The sequence below is a fragment of the Theobroma cacao genome, chromosome 3, assembly GCF_053813885.1.
Source record: "Theobroma cacao isolate CCN51 chromosome 3, ASM5381388v1, whole genome shotgun sequence".
In the NCBI taxonomy this organism is placed as follows: domain Eukaryota; kingdom Viridiplantae; phylum Streptophyta; class Magnoliopsida; order Malvales; family Malvaceae; genus Theobroma; species Theobroma cacao.
This window is the reverse complement of record NC_142641.1, coordinates 25,958,287-25,974,033: the sequence shown is the minus strand read 5'-3', so window position 1 is coordinate 25,974,033 and position 15,747 is coordinate 25,958,287. Positions and strand designations below refer to the sequence as shown.

Sequence of the window (15,747 nt, the reverse complement as noted above, 5' to 3'; positions counted from 1 at the left end):
TTATATTTTGTATTATATAATATAGCGTAGAACATCAATGATGAGGTTGTGTTCAATGCTTTAAGCCTTGAACTGTAAAATATGGACATGTATCCACCTTATGAATACCCTGATGAGATAAATTCGAAAGACTTTTCACAATGAGCAAACATTAAAGCTTAAAGAACTAATGGCTATACAGTCAAGTTGGGCTCGTGACTGACATGTCACATAAGTATGAAGATATGATACAAACATAAGTATACTTAGAAATACTGGTTTGAGGCAATGATTATCCTACCGTTTTGTGGACCCGGTGAGGTTCTGGTCTCGACATAATTGTAGACGCAAAGCATAAATTGTGAAATGTGCTTCCCAACAAGTTCAAATTTATTTTGAGTAACTATCAAGGTAAAGTGCTTGATAGCGATAGTGGAAGGTTAAATTATGCTTCAAATGTTTAGAAAAAGAGGGTGACATGGTTTGATTAAATGATACTACCCTTGGTAAGGGAATAGAAATGCACTACGAAAATTGTAGAAATCTACTTAGAAAAAAAGGACAATGATTTGAGAATTCAAGTACTCATATAGAAATAAAGATTTGGTAATGAGACATGACCTAGAGATGGAATACTACAATATAAATTTCGACTCAGAAAATCGACCTATAAAACACGTGGTGCTTGGAGATAATGCCAATTAGTGGTTGACTCTTGTATGAGAATGGAATATTGAAATCAACTCTGTGTATTTACCACAAATGATGAGCATGATCTAACCAACTAAGAAAAGAAATTATTCTAAACTTGATTGTTGGTTATTTTGATTTTACAAACGGCTTATTGGGCTTATATGCCTAAGGCTATTCGAAGTTAAAATTTTTGGAAATATATATGTATGGATATATATGTTGCATATTGGTATAAAAGCTCACGTAGAGTTAGTTATAATTTGATTCGATGATGATATTCTATCAATGGTTATAGTGCTAGACAATGATTAAGATAATTTATTACTGATTTTGGCAGTGAACAAGTGGATTATAATGTTGTTAGCTTAAAAGTAAGTGTTTATACTTTAGGTATGAGTTCATTAAATCTTATTATATCATGATAAAATTTGATGTTTTAATATAGCTTGAGAGGCTTGACATATAAACTAGCTTAACTGTGAGCTAGAAATTGTTAGGTTATTATGAAGTACACAAATAGAGAAGTATGACATGAATTTAATATCTTAAGGGGCAATGGAAAATGATGTATCAGTTTTGGTATAACTTCAATATATATAGTTTTGAGATATAAAGATGTGGGGAAAAGTTTATAACTTATGCGTAAAGGTGTGCATTTGAATTCGTATAATTAAAAGTGTAAAATTTGCCTTGATTAGTATAAAGCTCATGATTCAAGATGAATGATTATGGATTTAATTTTTTAAGGTAAAAAAGACTAAAAGAAGTTAATATCATAAAGGCCTTAATAGATGATTCTTAAATTTTAAAGTGCACTTAAGGAGAGATAAATGTTTAATTTGATCTTCAGATTGATAAACTAATGAGGCCATTAGATCTGATGTTTGGAGTAAATTTGAGAAACACCAAGTTAGATATCTTGTAAGTGATTGATGACGAGCAAATTAGCTATGACATTGGAAATATAGAAATGATTAGTAATCAAAATAAGACTTGGAAAGGAACTTTAAAGGGAAAATTTTGAGCAACTTTAATCTTGAGAGGTTGAGTTATTGATTAAGAGATTGGTTAAGATTATAAAGGCGTATGTAAAATGTCATAATTTATTGAAATGCCTTATGGTATATGTCACGACCCGGTACTCCCCTCGAGCCCATGACAATCGCCGCGACGTCCCGATTGACACTCATTATCCGGAATGCCAACCGGAACCCCGCAAGGCTTACATATCAGTTTCTTTCCTTTCCTGTGAGCAATCATTGTTAAATATCGAGTTTTTAGAGAATATATACTATTTTAGATAAAAAAACAATCAAAATAAAATTTTCGCCACACAGGGGTATTTTGGTCATTTTTTTTCAAAAATTTCGAAACTGACTAAAACGTAATATACAAGTACAAAACACATAATTCATATTCAAAATGAGTTTAAAAGTCTAAAATCTTCATTTAAAACGAAATTACGGTTATTTGAATATAATAAGAAAATAAAAGAAATATTAAGGAAAATATTCTATTTTCTTATAAAACAATATTTATAGAGTTATACGTGAATAATTTTTATAGCATAAAAGCTAAATAAATTTATACATACTGAAATACAGTAAGCCAAAATATTTAATTTAATTTACAATAACAAGAGGGCCCCCGAATAAACAAAAGTAAAGAGGACTGTGAACCTACGATCTGGAAAATGCAGATCCAATGGTAGTCCTCGATGAGATCAGCTATCTACAGTCTATACTGAACCTGAAATGGGTGGAAAGGAGGGTGGTGAGATTATAAAATCCCAATGAGTAAACAGACATTATCATAAATATCTAAAGGCGAGTAAAATAGAGGCAAGTTTAAACAACAAATTTCAGCCCATTTCATAATGTTTTCAATTTATTTCTTAAACCATAAAATATTGGTAATTTACCAAAATAGTTGTTAAGGCTTATGTCTTTTATTAAAACAAGGCTCAAGCCAAAACTAATCCTCGGAGATACCTTGGCCAAGGCATCTAACCGAGTCCGCCAAGGGTGTTAAAATATTCACACGTGAAACACATTTTAATTTTTAAAACCAGTCGTCCCTTGGCGTTGGCCGAGTTACACATTCACGTGGGGGTTCGACGTGAAGTGAGCTCTAATACTACCCCGGGAGTTACCCTCCTCGCCTCTACAACCGGAGTAACTATATAACTGGGTTTACCGTGCCCCTCTAATAGGTAGTCCACGAAAACCCGTCACTGCAGTGACTAACCCACCAATTTTAATAAAATTTCGACAGCATAACGTGGCTTTTATTTATTTATCCAGCCTGCATAGTAAAACAACTTACATAAATTTCCCAATGCATTCACAAAATATAGCCACATATACTCATTTCTCATAAGCCATTCCTAGGAAAATATATATTTTTCAAGTTAATTTGTAGCCTCCAATTACTCAATTTCATAATCAATACAATATATTTTTATTTGTCACATTTATTCCTAAAACATCAAAAATCCCGTTTTAATCTCGTTCTCATTTCATAAAATAGATAAAGGGCATTTAAAATAAACTCTAGATAATTTACAATAATAATAAGTTTACTCACCCTTTGTACAAACTAAAAGCTTTCTAAGCGCCCCGATCACTACTCGTCGGGTACGACTTCTTTGCCTTTTCCGGAAGGCTCTCCTCCTAGACACATTACAAAAATTTACACAATTCATCACATTGATGCTAAATCACTATATAATTAACTTAAATCCTATACTAATGCATGGTATGAAATGCAATAGCCTAAAACGGCTTAAACGCGGTATTAACCTATTTTTGGCACTTTGCCCGATAAATTGCTAACGCGCTCCATTTTAGCTCTAAATCATCCCATTCTCTTTCCAACATTTCTAACCATTAAATATCAGCCAATAACCTTCTAAAAACAACAAAATCAGCTCACTCCCTTCCTTGGAAAATTCAGCCAAAAATGGGACATTAACTTGGTTAATTTTCTACTTTGTTTTTCTATCACGTTTAATCGTTTTTCATCATTTTCTCTTCATTTCCCTTAGAATAAAATCAATTCATCATCATTGTACAGGATTGAGCATCCAGCCAAGAGTGGGTATTGTGAAAATTTAATGATTTCTTGCCCAATTTAATTTCTAAACACATTTAACTAACTAAAACTATCAATTTAACTAAAAATCAAAACCTAAAAATTTCAATTTCTCTCCCCTAGAATTTCGTCCAGCCCTTGATATCACTTTTTGATCTCTCTCCTCAAGCATGCTAAATGGAAATAAAGGCATAGGAAAGGTAGAAATCAAGCTAAAATCGAAAAATCTTACCGTTAGACGCGTAAACGGTCGAAAACCGCGAATTTCTCTTTGAATTTTCTTGTTTCTCTTTGGTTTTTCTTTTTTTCTTCCTTTCCTCTCTATTTCCTCTCTTTTTCTTCCTTATGGCCGGCCAACACTCAAAATTTGGGTTTAAATGGCTGACTTTTCATTAAAATAATTGAAAAATTACCCATAGACATATTTTTCACCCCTTATACTCATAACATTCTCCAATTTGTCAAATTTGATCTAAATTCTCTCAAAATCTCAAATTTTGTCCGTGGGTGGCAACATTACGATTTTGCCCCTACACTTCACAAATCACCAGAATTAAACTTTTTAACTTCCTATCATTAAATTATACTCCAAATAGTTAATCTTGGTCAAAAATTTCACTCCATGATCAAATTATTATCTTAGGTGGCAAAATGACGATTTTGCCCTTGAATATCAAAATTTCTAATTTTACCCCAAATGAACCCTCGAACTCCGAACAATCATTTTTAGTCATTCCTGGACTATAAAATATTAAATTTCATCCTACAATTCCTATTTGAACTAGTTCGAGGTTAAATCAATTTAAGTGTACCGTTAGGTACAATATCAGGTTTCGTCTATTCTTAGGTGCTTTTCTAGCGTAATAACATGCTACTCAATGCATGTATGTCATAACATGTATTTATAGGGTCGGGTTTTACAGTATAAGTTGAGATTTATCTAGTGAGCACTTGATCATGAAAGTATTGGAGTTTCTTTTTGGGAATATGGTTACTAATGGTTATCGGATTTGAATCATCCGTGATGTTAAACATATATGAATAAATAAAGAGTGTTGGATCCTTATGTATTATGAAATTCTTGAATGGAATTTGTATGGAGGTATGTAAAACGGAATAGAGGTTGGTTGACCATTTAGACCCATAGTTAATGGTGGAATAAATGCTTGAATGTTGGAAGGTTTGATAAAATATCAAAGTAGAGGAATTGCAGATGGTTACATAAACATGCATAATTGATGATTTAAGGATGATTTGATTGAGGTGTGACCAGAATTAATAGCTTACTTGAATTCTCTTCATAAGATGAAGGATGATATTGTTTTGATCCAACAAGAGTAGTACACATAACTATATACTATGACATCGTCGAGTTTTCTATAAGATTGAAAGTCGATATGATGCATAAATCAAGATTCTATGTTAAGAATGACCGACGAAAGTGATGTGGCAAAACTCTAGAACTTTGATTATTCAGCTTACGCCAATTTGAATTCGAGGACCTCAACCCCTATAGGCTCATAACTACGCATAGACACAATAACACGGGCTAGGGGTAGTTTCGTCATTTCCTCTAAAAAGCTCTCAGAAAAAGGTTTTATGATATTTTAAGGTCTAAATAGGCATAAGACTGAATAAATAATGTGTAATGATGAAAACACGAAGAAAACTAGAAGTTTTAATAATTTTCACCATACGGGCAAAATGGTCTTTTTTCACCTCAAGTCAAAATTTTTAAGTTTTGTAAACCCGAGCATGTCTAGACCATTATGGACTTGTTTTAGTATCAAAAGAGTAAAAAGATTACACCAAGGATTGAAGGAGAACAAGTTAATGTGCTAAGGGCATTTTCGTAATTTCAAGTGGAATGGATAAGCTTGAGCTATAAATATCTTTTTCTTCCAACAGCTTCTTCATTCTCTAGCAGCTTCTTCTCTTTCTTCTTCTTCCATCTCACGTTGCTTCCATCCTCCATGGAAGCTTGATGTGAAAATCTCACAACTTTCTCTCTCTAGCTCAAATTTTCATACCTTTGTGCCCTTTTGACTAGAACCCTTGCGCTCGTTCACTCTCTCACTTTAAAACCCTCAAAAAGTCCTTGTTCAGCACTTTCTCTCACTAGTTGAAGGTTTAGAGAGAGAAAGAGAGATTTTCCATTATTGTTTGGAAGCTATTGGAAGAGAATTCAACTACAAAGAAACCCTAAGGTGAGTGATGAACTAGGCTTGGTTTTAAGTTGTTGATAATGGCTAGTAATTAGGATTATGTGCTGTTTTATTGTTGAGTTGTTTATTCATTTTTAATGTGATTAGAGTAGTGAAAGGAATAGCGATTTGATATAGTTGGAAGCTAATTAGGAATTACTAGAAGAATTTGAATTAGAAACTAGCTTTTGGAGTGATATTAATGTAAATTGGATTGGTTATGATGCTGTGTGTGTATAGGTTCCAACAAGGCCTCACTTGCCCATTTGAACCATTAGTGGAGGTTAGAGTCGATTAGAGGTTCAGCAATACCGGTGAGTGAACTGCATTTTAAAATCGTTTTGGGAATGTGACTATTTTGTACAAAGCATTTGAATGATTTTATACAACTTTTTCTTAAAACAAGTGCCTTGTGAACAAGCTTTTGCTAAATGGTTTTATGTTGTGATATGTGGTTGTTATGGATTCATGCACTATTGCATTATGATGATATATATATATATATATATATATATATATATATATGTTGTGCATGATATTTGATATTGTGTATGATGATTATAACCGTATGTGTCCACGATGTGGGGGAATGCACATGCCGGCGATGATGGTGGTGTGGGAGATGGATGATGATAGTGCCCGTGTGCACGATGTGGGGTGATGTACACAATGGCACTGATTGTGCAGATGTGGGGGGATGCACATGATGGAGCCGGCTATGTGCACGATGTGGGGGGATGCACATGAGTCAAGTGTGATTATGATGATATTGATGTTTATCTATGTATTTATGCATATCTATGCTTACGAAATGAAAGTTCGTGAATATGATATATGATTCAAATGCATGTGAAATTTGGCATGATGAATCTTGAGAAATTCCCATTTTCTTGTAGATTGAGTTCATTGCAACACCAAATGGATTTTTAGTGCAAAGAAACTGATACTGTTTCTCGCTGCAGCGAGAAACATTCTATTCTGCATGCTACCTTATTCGATTTTTGACATATTTTTCACCCATTTAACTTCATGGATGGATCATGGGTTGTTGCAATACTATGAGGTTATTAATCAAAGTTTGAAATGAGGGGTTTTTAGTAAGAATTAAATCAATTGCATTGTTTTTGAAACAAGTGCATCATGATTTCCAAATTCTTCCTATTGATTGCTTGTTCCCTTCTTATGTTCACTCACTGAGTTTTATACTCGCGTTTTTAAAATTCATGTTTTCAGATTTGGAAGCAATTGGGACCTAGATTGAGTTGCACACATATGCTCACTTTCTTGGTAGGTACTATGGCATCTCAGTAGCCGCATCTTCACTGTGGTCATTCCGCTGGAAGTCAAGAGTCATTTTGTTTTATGAGTATGTTCATATGGTGTAAAATACTAAGATACGTGTCTTAGATGAAATATGTATATTTTAACTGTTAATGCCGCCATGAGTTGAAATGTTAACATCATTTTGGGTTTATATTAATGAAATTCTTGATTGCTATAGCCCATTATTAAAGTGATTATAAGTTGGAATTATGAAAAGTGACTTGAGAATAGTTGATGGGATGTTAAGCAAGATTACATAATAAGCTTGCTTGGGCTTGGTGGGCTATGCCCATTGGACCTATGCGCTGGTCATGGCTCGAGAATTTGGGCTGTGACAACTCTGCTGACAACACAGGAATCCCTAGGACTCAACTAAACCTAGGGCTCTGATACCAGCTACGTCACAGCCCAATTTTCGGGCCATGACCAGCGCAAGGGCCCAATGGGCTCAGCCCACTAAGCCCAAGCAAGCTTATTCATATAATCTTATACATTGATCCACGTTTCTTTAAAAATCCAAGATTCGTAGTGTTCAAATATCGTTCCTTTGAAAACATTTCACAAACTTCAATTATGCATTCATAATGGCATCATCTACCATAATATACATATATAGCTTGACCAATGAATCTTAGTATTTCACCTCAAGTATTCATATACTCATAATTAAGCTTTGACAATCAACGGAGTGACTCTGGTCATCTCTAAGGTGGCGAAGTAGTGGGTTTTTTAGAGGAGTTTCTAAGTACCATGGGTTGGCAGAGTAGTGAATATTTTTCATCTTTTTTTCTTGGAAAGTAGTTTGAATGTGTTCACCAATGTTCATATTAGCTTTTGATCTATGGCTACAATTTCATGTTATAAATAAGATGGTCATTATTTATTGACCTTATAGTAATGTTAAATATAATGACTTTATTATAAAATTGATCATTTATTTAGTTTGAAAAAAAAATATAAAGACTTAATTAAATGTAATAAAAAAGAAAATTTTTAAAATTTTTTTTAAATAATTTAAAAACTCTTTCAAATATTATGTAAAAAAATAACAACATAGAAAGCAAAGGAGAAGGGCGGCTGTTCAGGGTTTCGTTAAGGATTTTTATACCAAGACCCGCAACGACGTAGCTTAGGGAAAATGAAAACCGAAAAGAAGAATTGAAGAATGGGTTGCTGGCAGCTCAAACAAACTATTCTGGCCATATGCGCTTTTTCCTGACTCAATGTTTTTCGGTTCAAGACAACGTCTAAGCCTAAGTCCAATGACGAAAGAAGTATTATTCCTTTGTAACGTATATTTTTTTCAAGTTGAATCATAATTGAATGGAATTAATAAGTTTTTATTGATACAAATTGAATAAAATAACAATAAAATGATTGTACGAAAAAAAAATTCTCTAACAATGGAAACTATAACTGAATTTTTGGTGACAGTTTTTCAAGAAATTTTCCCAGCTAAGAAATAATTTTGGTGGGTTTAACTAAAATGTTGGGAGAGTCCAAAAATCATTTCAATATGTGAGTTAAATTCATAAAAAATCATAAAAAGTTTAATAACAAATAAAATAAAATAAAAGGAAGTTAAATCATCAAAAAGTACATCATTATATTTATGATTTTTTAAATTTCTTGAAAAATTCTTAGGGTGAGAAAATATTTTTTAAATGTGATCAAAGTCTTCAGAGATTTTAGAAAAAAATTTATGCTAATTGCTAATTAATAAAAATGACACATGTGAAGCCAATTTAGAAAAAGAAATAATATAAAATAGTGAAAGAAAATTAAAATAATAACAAGGAAAAATCAAGATTTTTTTTATTAATTAGGAAAATGGGGATTTGAACTCTAACTTTAGGTAAAGGATCATACACCAACCAATGAGTAAGGAAAAATCAAGGTTAAGAATTAGAATTTAAAAAAACTACAAGAATTAATAAATAACAAAAAAAACATTGAATTAACCCAATATTTAAGAATAAATAACAAAAATAAAAAACATTGAATTAATCCGACAATGAAGTTTCTATAAGAATAAAGTGATTATACTTTATTAGCATATTTTAAAAAGTATAAAAATAAATATTTTCAAAAAAATAAAACTCATTAAAATAAAAAAAAATTTGGCCCCGCAGCAATGCATGGGCACAAAAGTAGTTCCTTATATAAAAATTATCCATAAGTAAGTTGTTTAAGTGACACCTGCGGGATTACAGTTTTGCCATCGATCTGGGCCTTTTTCATTTTTGTTTGTGAAAGAGGGAGAGGGAGGATGGCCTTGCCGAGATTGGTGAGCCATCTCATTGTCGCCAAGTCTTCTACTTTCGTTCTTTGAAGAAAGGTCAAGGATGTAGGAATTTTTAATGATTTTCCAGTTAGTTGAGTCGAATTGCATATAACTTTTTGATAATTTTAGTCGAGACAAATTATCATTTAATTTAGTTAATTATTAATAATAACTACCTGCATTAACCAAACCACGGGCTACGCGCTAGCTAGTAAATAGAAAAAATGACACCGAAGTAGTGCTAATATTTGATTTCTTGTTATTGTTCCACAAGTGACGCCCCAAATGATCACCCTCCAAGAAAAAGGTCAAAAGAAAATCCATAGAGCCCCATGATAGACTGGCTCCATGGAAAGCCAACAACCAAACCGTAACAAAACAATACATCCAATCAGAGATAACGATTGAGATTTTACAAATATTTTGTAAATGTTGCGTCTTATTTTAAGAAACTCAGCCAATTAACTTTATGTTATTCACCACCTGTAAGATTTTTGAATGTTTTTTATGTAACTCTTAGCTCTTTAGTTGGTAAATACCACATTAGATGCTTCATCCCCAGCCATAGCACTAGTGTTAGAAGAGCACCATGCATCATCGGTGATAAACTGCATCCATGAGTCATCTTTATCTTCCTCTTCAATGCCCGAAGGTGAGGCTAAGGGAAGGTCTGGTGACATGGTTTCAGAATCATTGACAACACCTTGCGAGCACTCCATCAGTGATATACTACACTGCCCTTGCTCTTCTGCTTCTGAGCAGATGCCATTTTTCTTGAACACGCGACATAGTGCATAAGAATCCTGCGAGTGTACACGTGCAACAGGAACTTATAAATCTTCAAGAAAATCTCTGGATTCAATTAACGATGCTCAATATGAGAAAGAGAAGAGGAGATAAACATAAACGTAAATGAAAAATAATAAATTCAAGAACAAAAATAAAAAGCAAATACGTTCAATCTCTGAGAGGCAAGGGGTAGAATGCGAAAATCATTGGCTTATAGGGGTGTTTTTGGAATAAAGTAAAAAGTACGTAGCCGACAACTTACGCTGTCGAAGTATGTGCATGCCGCTTTTGGGATATTGGGATGTAGTTATACGCAAGTCGGAATGGTTTCCCTAATCATAATTTAGAATCTACAAACTTTGATCAAAGCGGGACAGAAAAGTAAAAAGCAAACAAAATAATAGCTAGGTCTGACAGAATATTGCTTTTGTCTTATTACGAAAGGCAAAGTGAAGCCAAACTTTACGGACTTGAGAGATCTAATAAGACCCTAGCAAGCAACGAATATGTCACCTACTTGTCTCGACTAATTTATAGGGTAACTATAGACTGATAAAGCAAAAGTGTACAATGCTCTAACTTTCCATGCAAGTCATGCATTTCCTACGTCGACTTCATCCGTCCATTCATCATCACTCTAATCTTGAAATCTCAAATCATGTGCTAAGCCTTTCCTTTATCTTGCTTTATCTGCTTTGAAGTAAAAGAGGTGATGAAAAAAAAAAAGAAAAAGAGAGCAATGAGAAAACACCATGCTTGTTGCTTTTCAAGTCAAAATGGAAGATATCGTAATTATCATGGCAATAAAGAATAAAGCAAACCAAGCTAATAGATTGCAAGAAGTAACTTGTTTCAGTTGCTGGCTTAATCCTAAAAGTTGATAACACTCCTAGCATCTAGAATCTACTCCTACAGGTCCGGCCTCTGCTCATTAAAACATAATAGCAATATAAGGAGAAGGGGTCGAAGAAAAGTACAACTCCATCATGGACCCTTGGTTTCGCCCGTTTGGCCATCTAACTGCAATATGTTGAATGAGGGGAAAGAAAAAGATAAGAGTTGAAATTAGATGGTGATGTTTATAATGATGATAAACTTTACTAAAGCAGGCAACGAATGTTTTTCCTAGATGGTTAGAGATTGAAGTTAGTAGTGCTATCATTTTGTCAATGATTGTCTCTCTTTTTATGCAATCATCATCATGGCCAGGATTTGCGTTAACTTTATCATGCACCAACTACCTGAATTCCACAGGTGTCCTCGCACTCCTTATCATCAAGGCGATATTCATGCATTACCCAGTCCGTCCTTACTCCCTGAGGGGCACGGCCTCGGTAGTAGACCAGCGTCTTCTTCATTCCAATGGCTCGATTTTGACAAGTAACTCTCCTGTCCTTCCCAGTAGATTTCCAATATCCTGCCCTAGTCGCTCTGTTTGTTCTGAATCCGTTTGGGTACTTCCGATCTCGGGGTCCAAAGAAGTACCACTCCGGGTCTCTACTTGGCAAAAACGATTTTTCTGTCAAATACAAGAACGGCAATTAATGACAAATTCATGGCTAATGGTTCAGATTTCTATGATAATGCAAGGAGGAAAAAGGCAAACATGCTTCTCCCACAGTGTGAGATGTGAAATTCTTAGGAGGAGAAAAGTCTGAACAAAGACAAAGGTCATGAGGTGAAGTTCTTTTATGTATTCTTTTGATGATAAGAAAAAAATGTAACTCTGCTATTGATCGATTGTTATAATTCCCTGACATCATTACTGCATGCATTTCCAGTCTGTTATATTTTGATCATTGCACCGAAGCAGTGTGAGCACAATATTTACGAAACCATAGTTGCATTGAACTAGGAGACTTAGTTGCAGGAAAAAAAAGGAAAAATAGAATGAGGGATGATGCGTGACCATTGCTGCATTCATCATATACATAATGCAAAGAGGTAAAAAGAGTGGACCTGATAAGTCCCATGGTTCACATTTGTAGAGATCAACCTCGGGAATAATGTCGAGTTCAATTTCTTGCCCATTTATTTTCCTTTTGAGATAGTAATTCACGAGCTCTTCATCAGTTGGATGAAACCTGAAACCAGGAGGTAATCCCACCGGTGCCATTTCCTCACCCTCTAGATCGCACTATGCACCACTCTTCTTTGCAAAGCCTTTCCCCTTATCACTTCTACGATCATCATGTTATATAAAAGGATTCAAAGTCTCCTCTCTTTGGGTTATTTTTCACTTTTTCTTTAATAGATTCTTGGAAAAACGTTTCTGACAAGCCGTTCTAACAACCTCTTTAGCTATTTTTCAATTCCAATAATCATTCCCTTACCCAAATATTAATTAGAGTCATGCTACTAATTTTGCTTCAAATATTTAATTATACTCACCATGGCATGTAGTTAATTAGTGGACTAATTCACAGGTGAAACTAAGTCATAAATAAGATATTACAATTAAGGTAAAAATGGTGAGACAAATAATATCTTTTAGTTAAATAATTCACGTGTAAACCTAATTGTATACATCCAATTTTGTACCCTTGACTAATGGTAGTCTATAAACACTGAATTTTGTACCTTATATTCTAGAGACCTATTCAAGAGGGACAAGTGATGAAAAAGCTTTTTTGAGAAATTTTGCTTTAAATGATTTAAGGATTATAAGAAAAGCATTTACCAAAATTAGACCAAAATATTTCATTCAATTGATTTACATCAACCAAAAATTGACTCAACTAAACTCTTGAGTCTTTTCCTCCCAACTAACAAAAAGTTTGAGTGCAAATCAAATTTGTAACTAAGAAAGACTCATTTAGATTTCTAGAAAGACTGACCTTGTGGTTTTTCCATGAAAAAATGGGTGAATTTTCCTTTTGTTTTTGGAGTCAAATATGGTTTTATTTCAAGATAGAATGTTTGGTTGACATTAATTGATTCTCATGTTGAATTTTTGGACATTAAGTGTTTTCAACCTCCAAAATCTTTTGGAAAATTTGACTCATTAGTTGGTGCATGATCTCCTTACTTAAGGAGTAGGGTTCAAATCCCATTCCCCTAATTCCAAAAGAAAAAAAAAACCTTCCAAAATCTTTTGGAAACTTCCCAAGGGATGAAATTCCTCTGACTTATTGAAGAAAATTGGCCAAAATTGCACTAGTACTATATAAATCCTTACATTCTTTCTTAATATAAGGATGAGACTCTAATCGAAAAAAACATAAAGAAATTTATTCTTCTTATTGTCTAACAGCCTAGCCACAATCTAAAACCCTTTCTCCCAAGCATTGAAGAAACCTTAAACCAGTAGCCTTTAGCCTTCTCTTACCTCCAAAATTAGCCAAACACCTTGAAGAATATTGAAAGCCATGATTATTTGGCAGATTTTGGAGGTAAGAGAAGGTAGCCTACTTTATAAGTAAGGTAGCCTACTTTTTCTAATTTTTAATCAATTATTTGGCAAAGATAGTAGCTTTTGGTATTGCTATGGATGCGATCATGATCTCGCTTGGGTAAACATGGTTTCTCTTTGATTTTTTTCATGATGCAAAATTTTAATTTTGATTTCAATAACAACAACTGTTATTTAAGATCAAAGCTAAAGATATACCACAAGTAAATTATAGATCAAGGATAATAGTACCTCATAAGCAATTTAAGTGCATCGTCTCTAAAGGGATTTATGATTCTTCTTTTTCTAAGGTTTTAGAACTTATTACTAATTACGTCGTCTCCAAAGGGATTTTTTAGTCTTCTTTTTTTCTAAGGTTTTAGAACTTATTACTAAATAGTTTTGATGGCCAACTAAGTAGCAATCCTTGCCTATTTATTGTCACATCCCATTTCCTAGAAGGATCATGACCAGCACATGGACCCAGATTAGCATAACCAGTTAGGCCTAAGCAAGCCTCTTACCATAACATCGTTAAACATTCATCATTTTATGTAAAAGCATTTTAAAACATACATTTACATATAAAATCATCATGCATGCATTTGTAATACTCTATACAATTAAGGAACTTCTCGACTTAATTGTATAAGCTCAAGCATTTGATACATATATATATTTATCTACAAGTGCCACTGTGATAGTGCACAATAACATAAACATTAAACATCATCAGCACCCTCGAGTGTCCATATAAGCTTTAGAGCCACCATCATAATCTGATTCATACATTTATCCGTGTAAGATGCCCAACACTGGAAATAACAACATAAACATAAAGTAAAGATCGACTTGTCAGCGGAACATGACCAACCCTTTAGGCATCAAATGGTTACTAGACACCTACCAAAGAATGAAAACTGGACATTGGTAACTGTGACACTGGCTGCTATCAATATGCTATCATTGATCTACAACAAAATAAATGGGGAAAATAACATGTGAGTCATAAGACTCCATGAGTGGATACAAGAATGGGCCAAGTTAGGGGATAAGAGTATTTCATAAACATGCACTTATAATATCATGTCAATTGTGATCAATTTAAACTTAACTCATGAAACATGGTGTTTAAACATGATTGAAATAACATATGTGATGTAAACAAGTGTGAATAGCCATTTGGAAAACCTTTTTAGCTTTAAAAAGCTTTCAAACAAGCCAATACATACAATTCTGGAACTCATCTATCAATAGATGATGAACATCTATTGATAGATTTGAAGCAGAATGCTTCCTGTTGCATTTTGTATGCTATTTGTTGATAGATGTTCTACGTGTATCGATAGATAGCCTCTAAACTTCTATTATTTGGGCAAAATTATGGATTAGATAGCCTTTGAAGCTTTATTATTTGGGCAAAATTGTACATTTTTCCCATTCCTTAAATTCCCTTACCTTTTAGGCCTATCTCTATAGCTCATTTCATTCTTCCAATCACAAACTCATGCCAACGTCGAGTATATATCATAAACATTATTCAAGATGAACTTAACATGAAACATATAATAAAGATAGCAATCATAATCATTCCATTACCATTGTCAACCTTGGGCCAGCAATGTACAACCTAATTGCTCCTTTGGTGTTTATGATGCATCATAGGAGTGAAGTCTTCATTACACCTCGTGCTAGTGGATTAGATCACACTCGTTAAGCTTTTATACTCAAAGCATTTAATGTGTGGAATGTCCATCATATACATGCTTACTTATCTTATAAAGTAAATGAAATTTCACATCATATACACATCTCATGTCATTTCCTCATACTTACTCTTTCATCATATCGTATGTAAAACATGCATTACATACATAATCAAATAGCATTCATCATGCTTCCTCAAACATCTCATGTAGTATAGGGAAAACACCTCATAAACATAAACATAATAGTTTAGATGAAAACCATCATACAAGCCTTGACAGATT

The 15,747-nt window shown here is 33.5% G+C and overlaps 1 protein-coding gene across 2 annotated transcripts; it reads right to left on the bottom strand.

Annotated features, from left to right (window-relative positions):
* Positions 1–9,801: 9,801 nt before the first annotated feature.
* NAC057 (NAC domain containing protein 57) lies at positions 9,802–12,529 on the bottom strand. Of its 2 annotated transcripts, none has more exons than XM_018116948.2 (3): positions 12,325–12,529; positions 11,604–11,884; positions 9,802–10,379 (listed from the first exon to the last, which is right to left on the bottom strand). In XM_018116948.2, exons 1-3 carry the CDS (start codon positions 12,479–12,481, stop codon positions 10,101–10,103), a joined length of 717 nt encoding a protein of 238 aa, XP_017972437.1. In that variant the 5' UTR covers positions 12,482–12,529; the 3' UTR covers positions 9,802–10,100. The 2 variants fall into 2 exon arrangements, with proteins under 2 accessions (XP_017972437.1, XP_007010878.1); XM_007010816.3 differs by having other exon boundaries at positions 11,607–11,884.
* Between the last annotated feature and the right edge of the window lie 3,218 nt (positions 12,530–15,747).

What these genes read in the sequence shown, in the direction of transcription:
- NAC057 (XM_018116948.2), bottom strand. Translation starts at nt 12,481, where the DNA reads ATGGCACCGGTGGGATTACCTCCTGGTTTCAGGTTTCATCCAACTGAT. An exon ending in TGAACCATGGGACTTATCAG is followed by an intron (nt 11,885 to 12,324) that starts GTCCACTCTTTT and finishes TGTATTTGACAG; the next exon opens with AAAAATCGTTTTTGCCAAGT. An exon ending in ACACCTGTGGAATTCAGGTA is followed by an intron (nt 10,380 to 11,603) that starts GTTGGTGCATGA and finishes GTACACTCGCAG; the next exon opens with GATTCTTATGCACTATGTCG.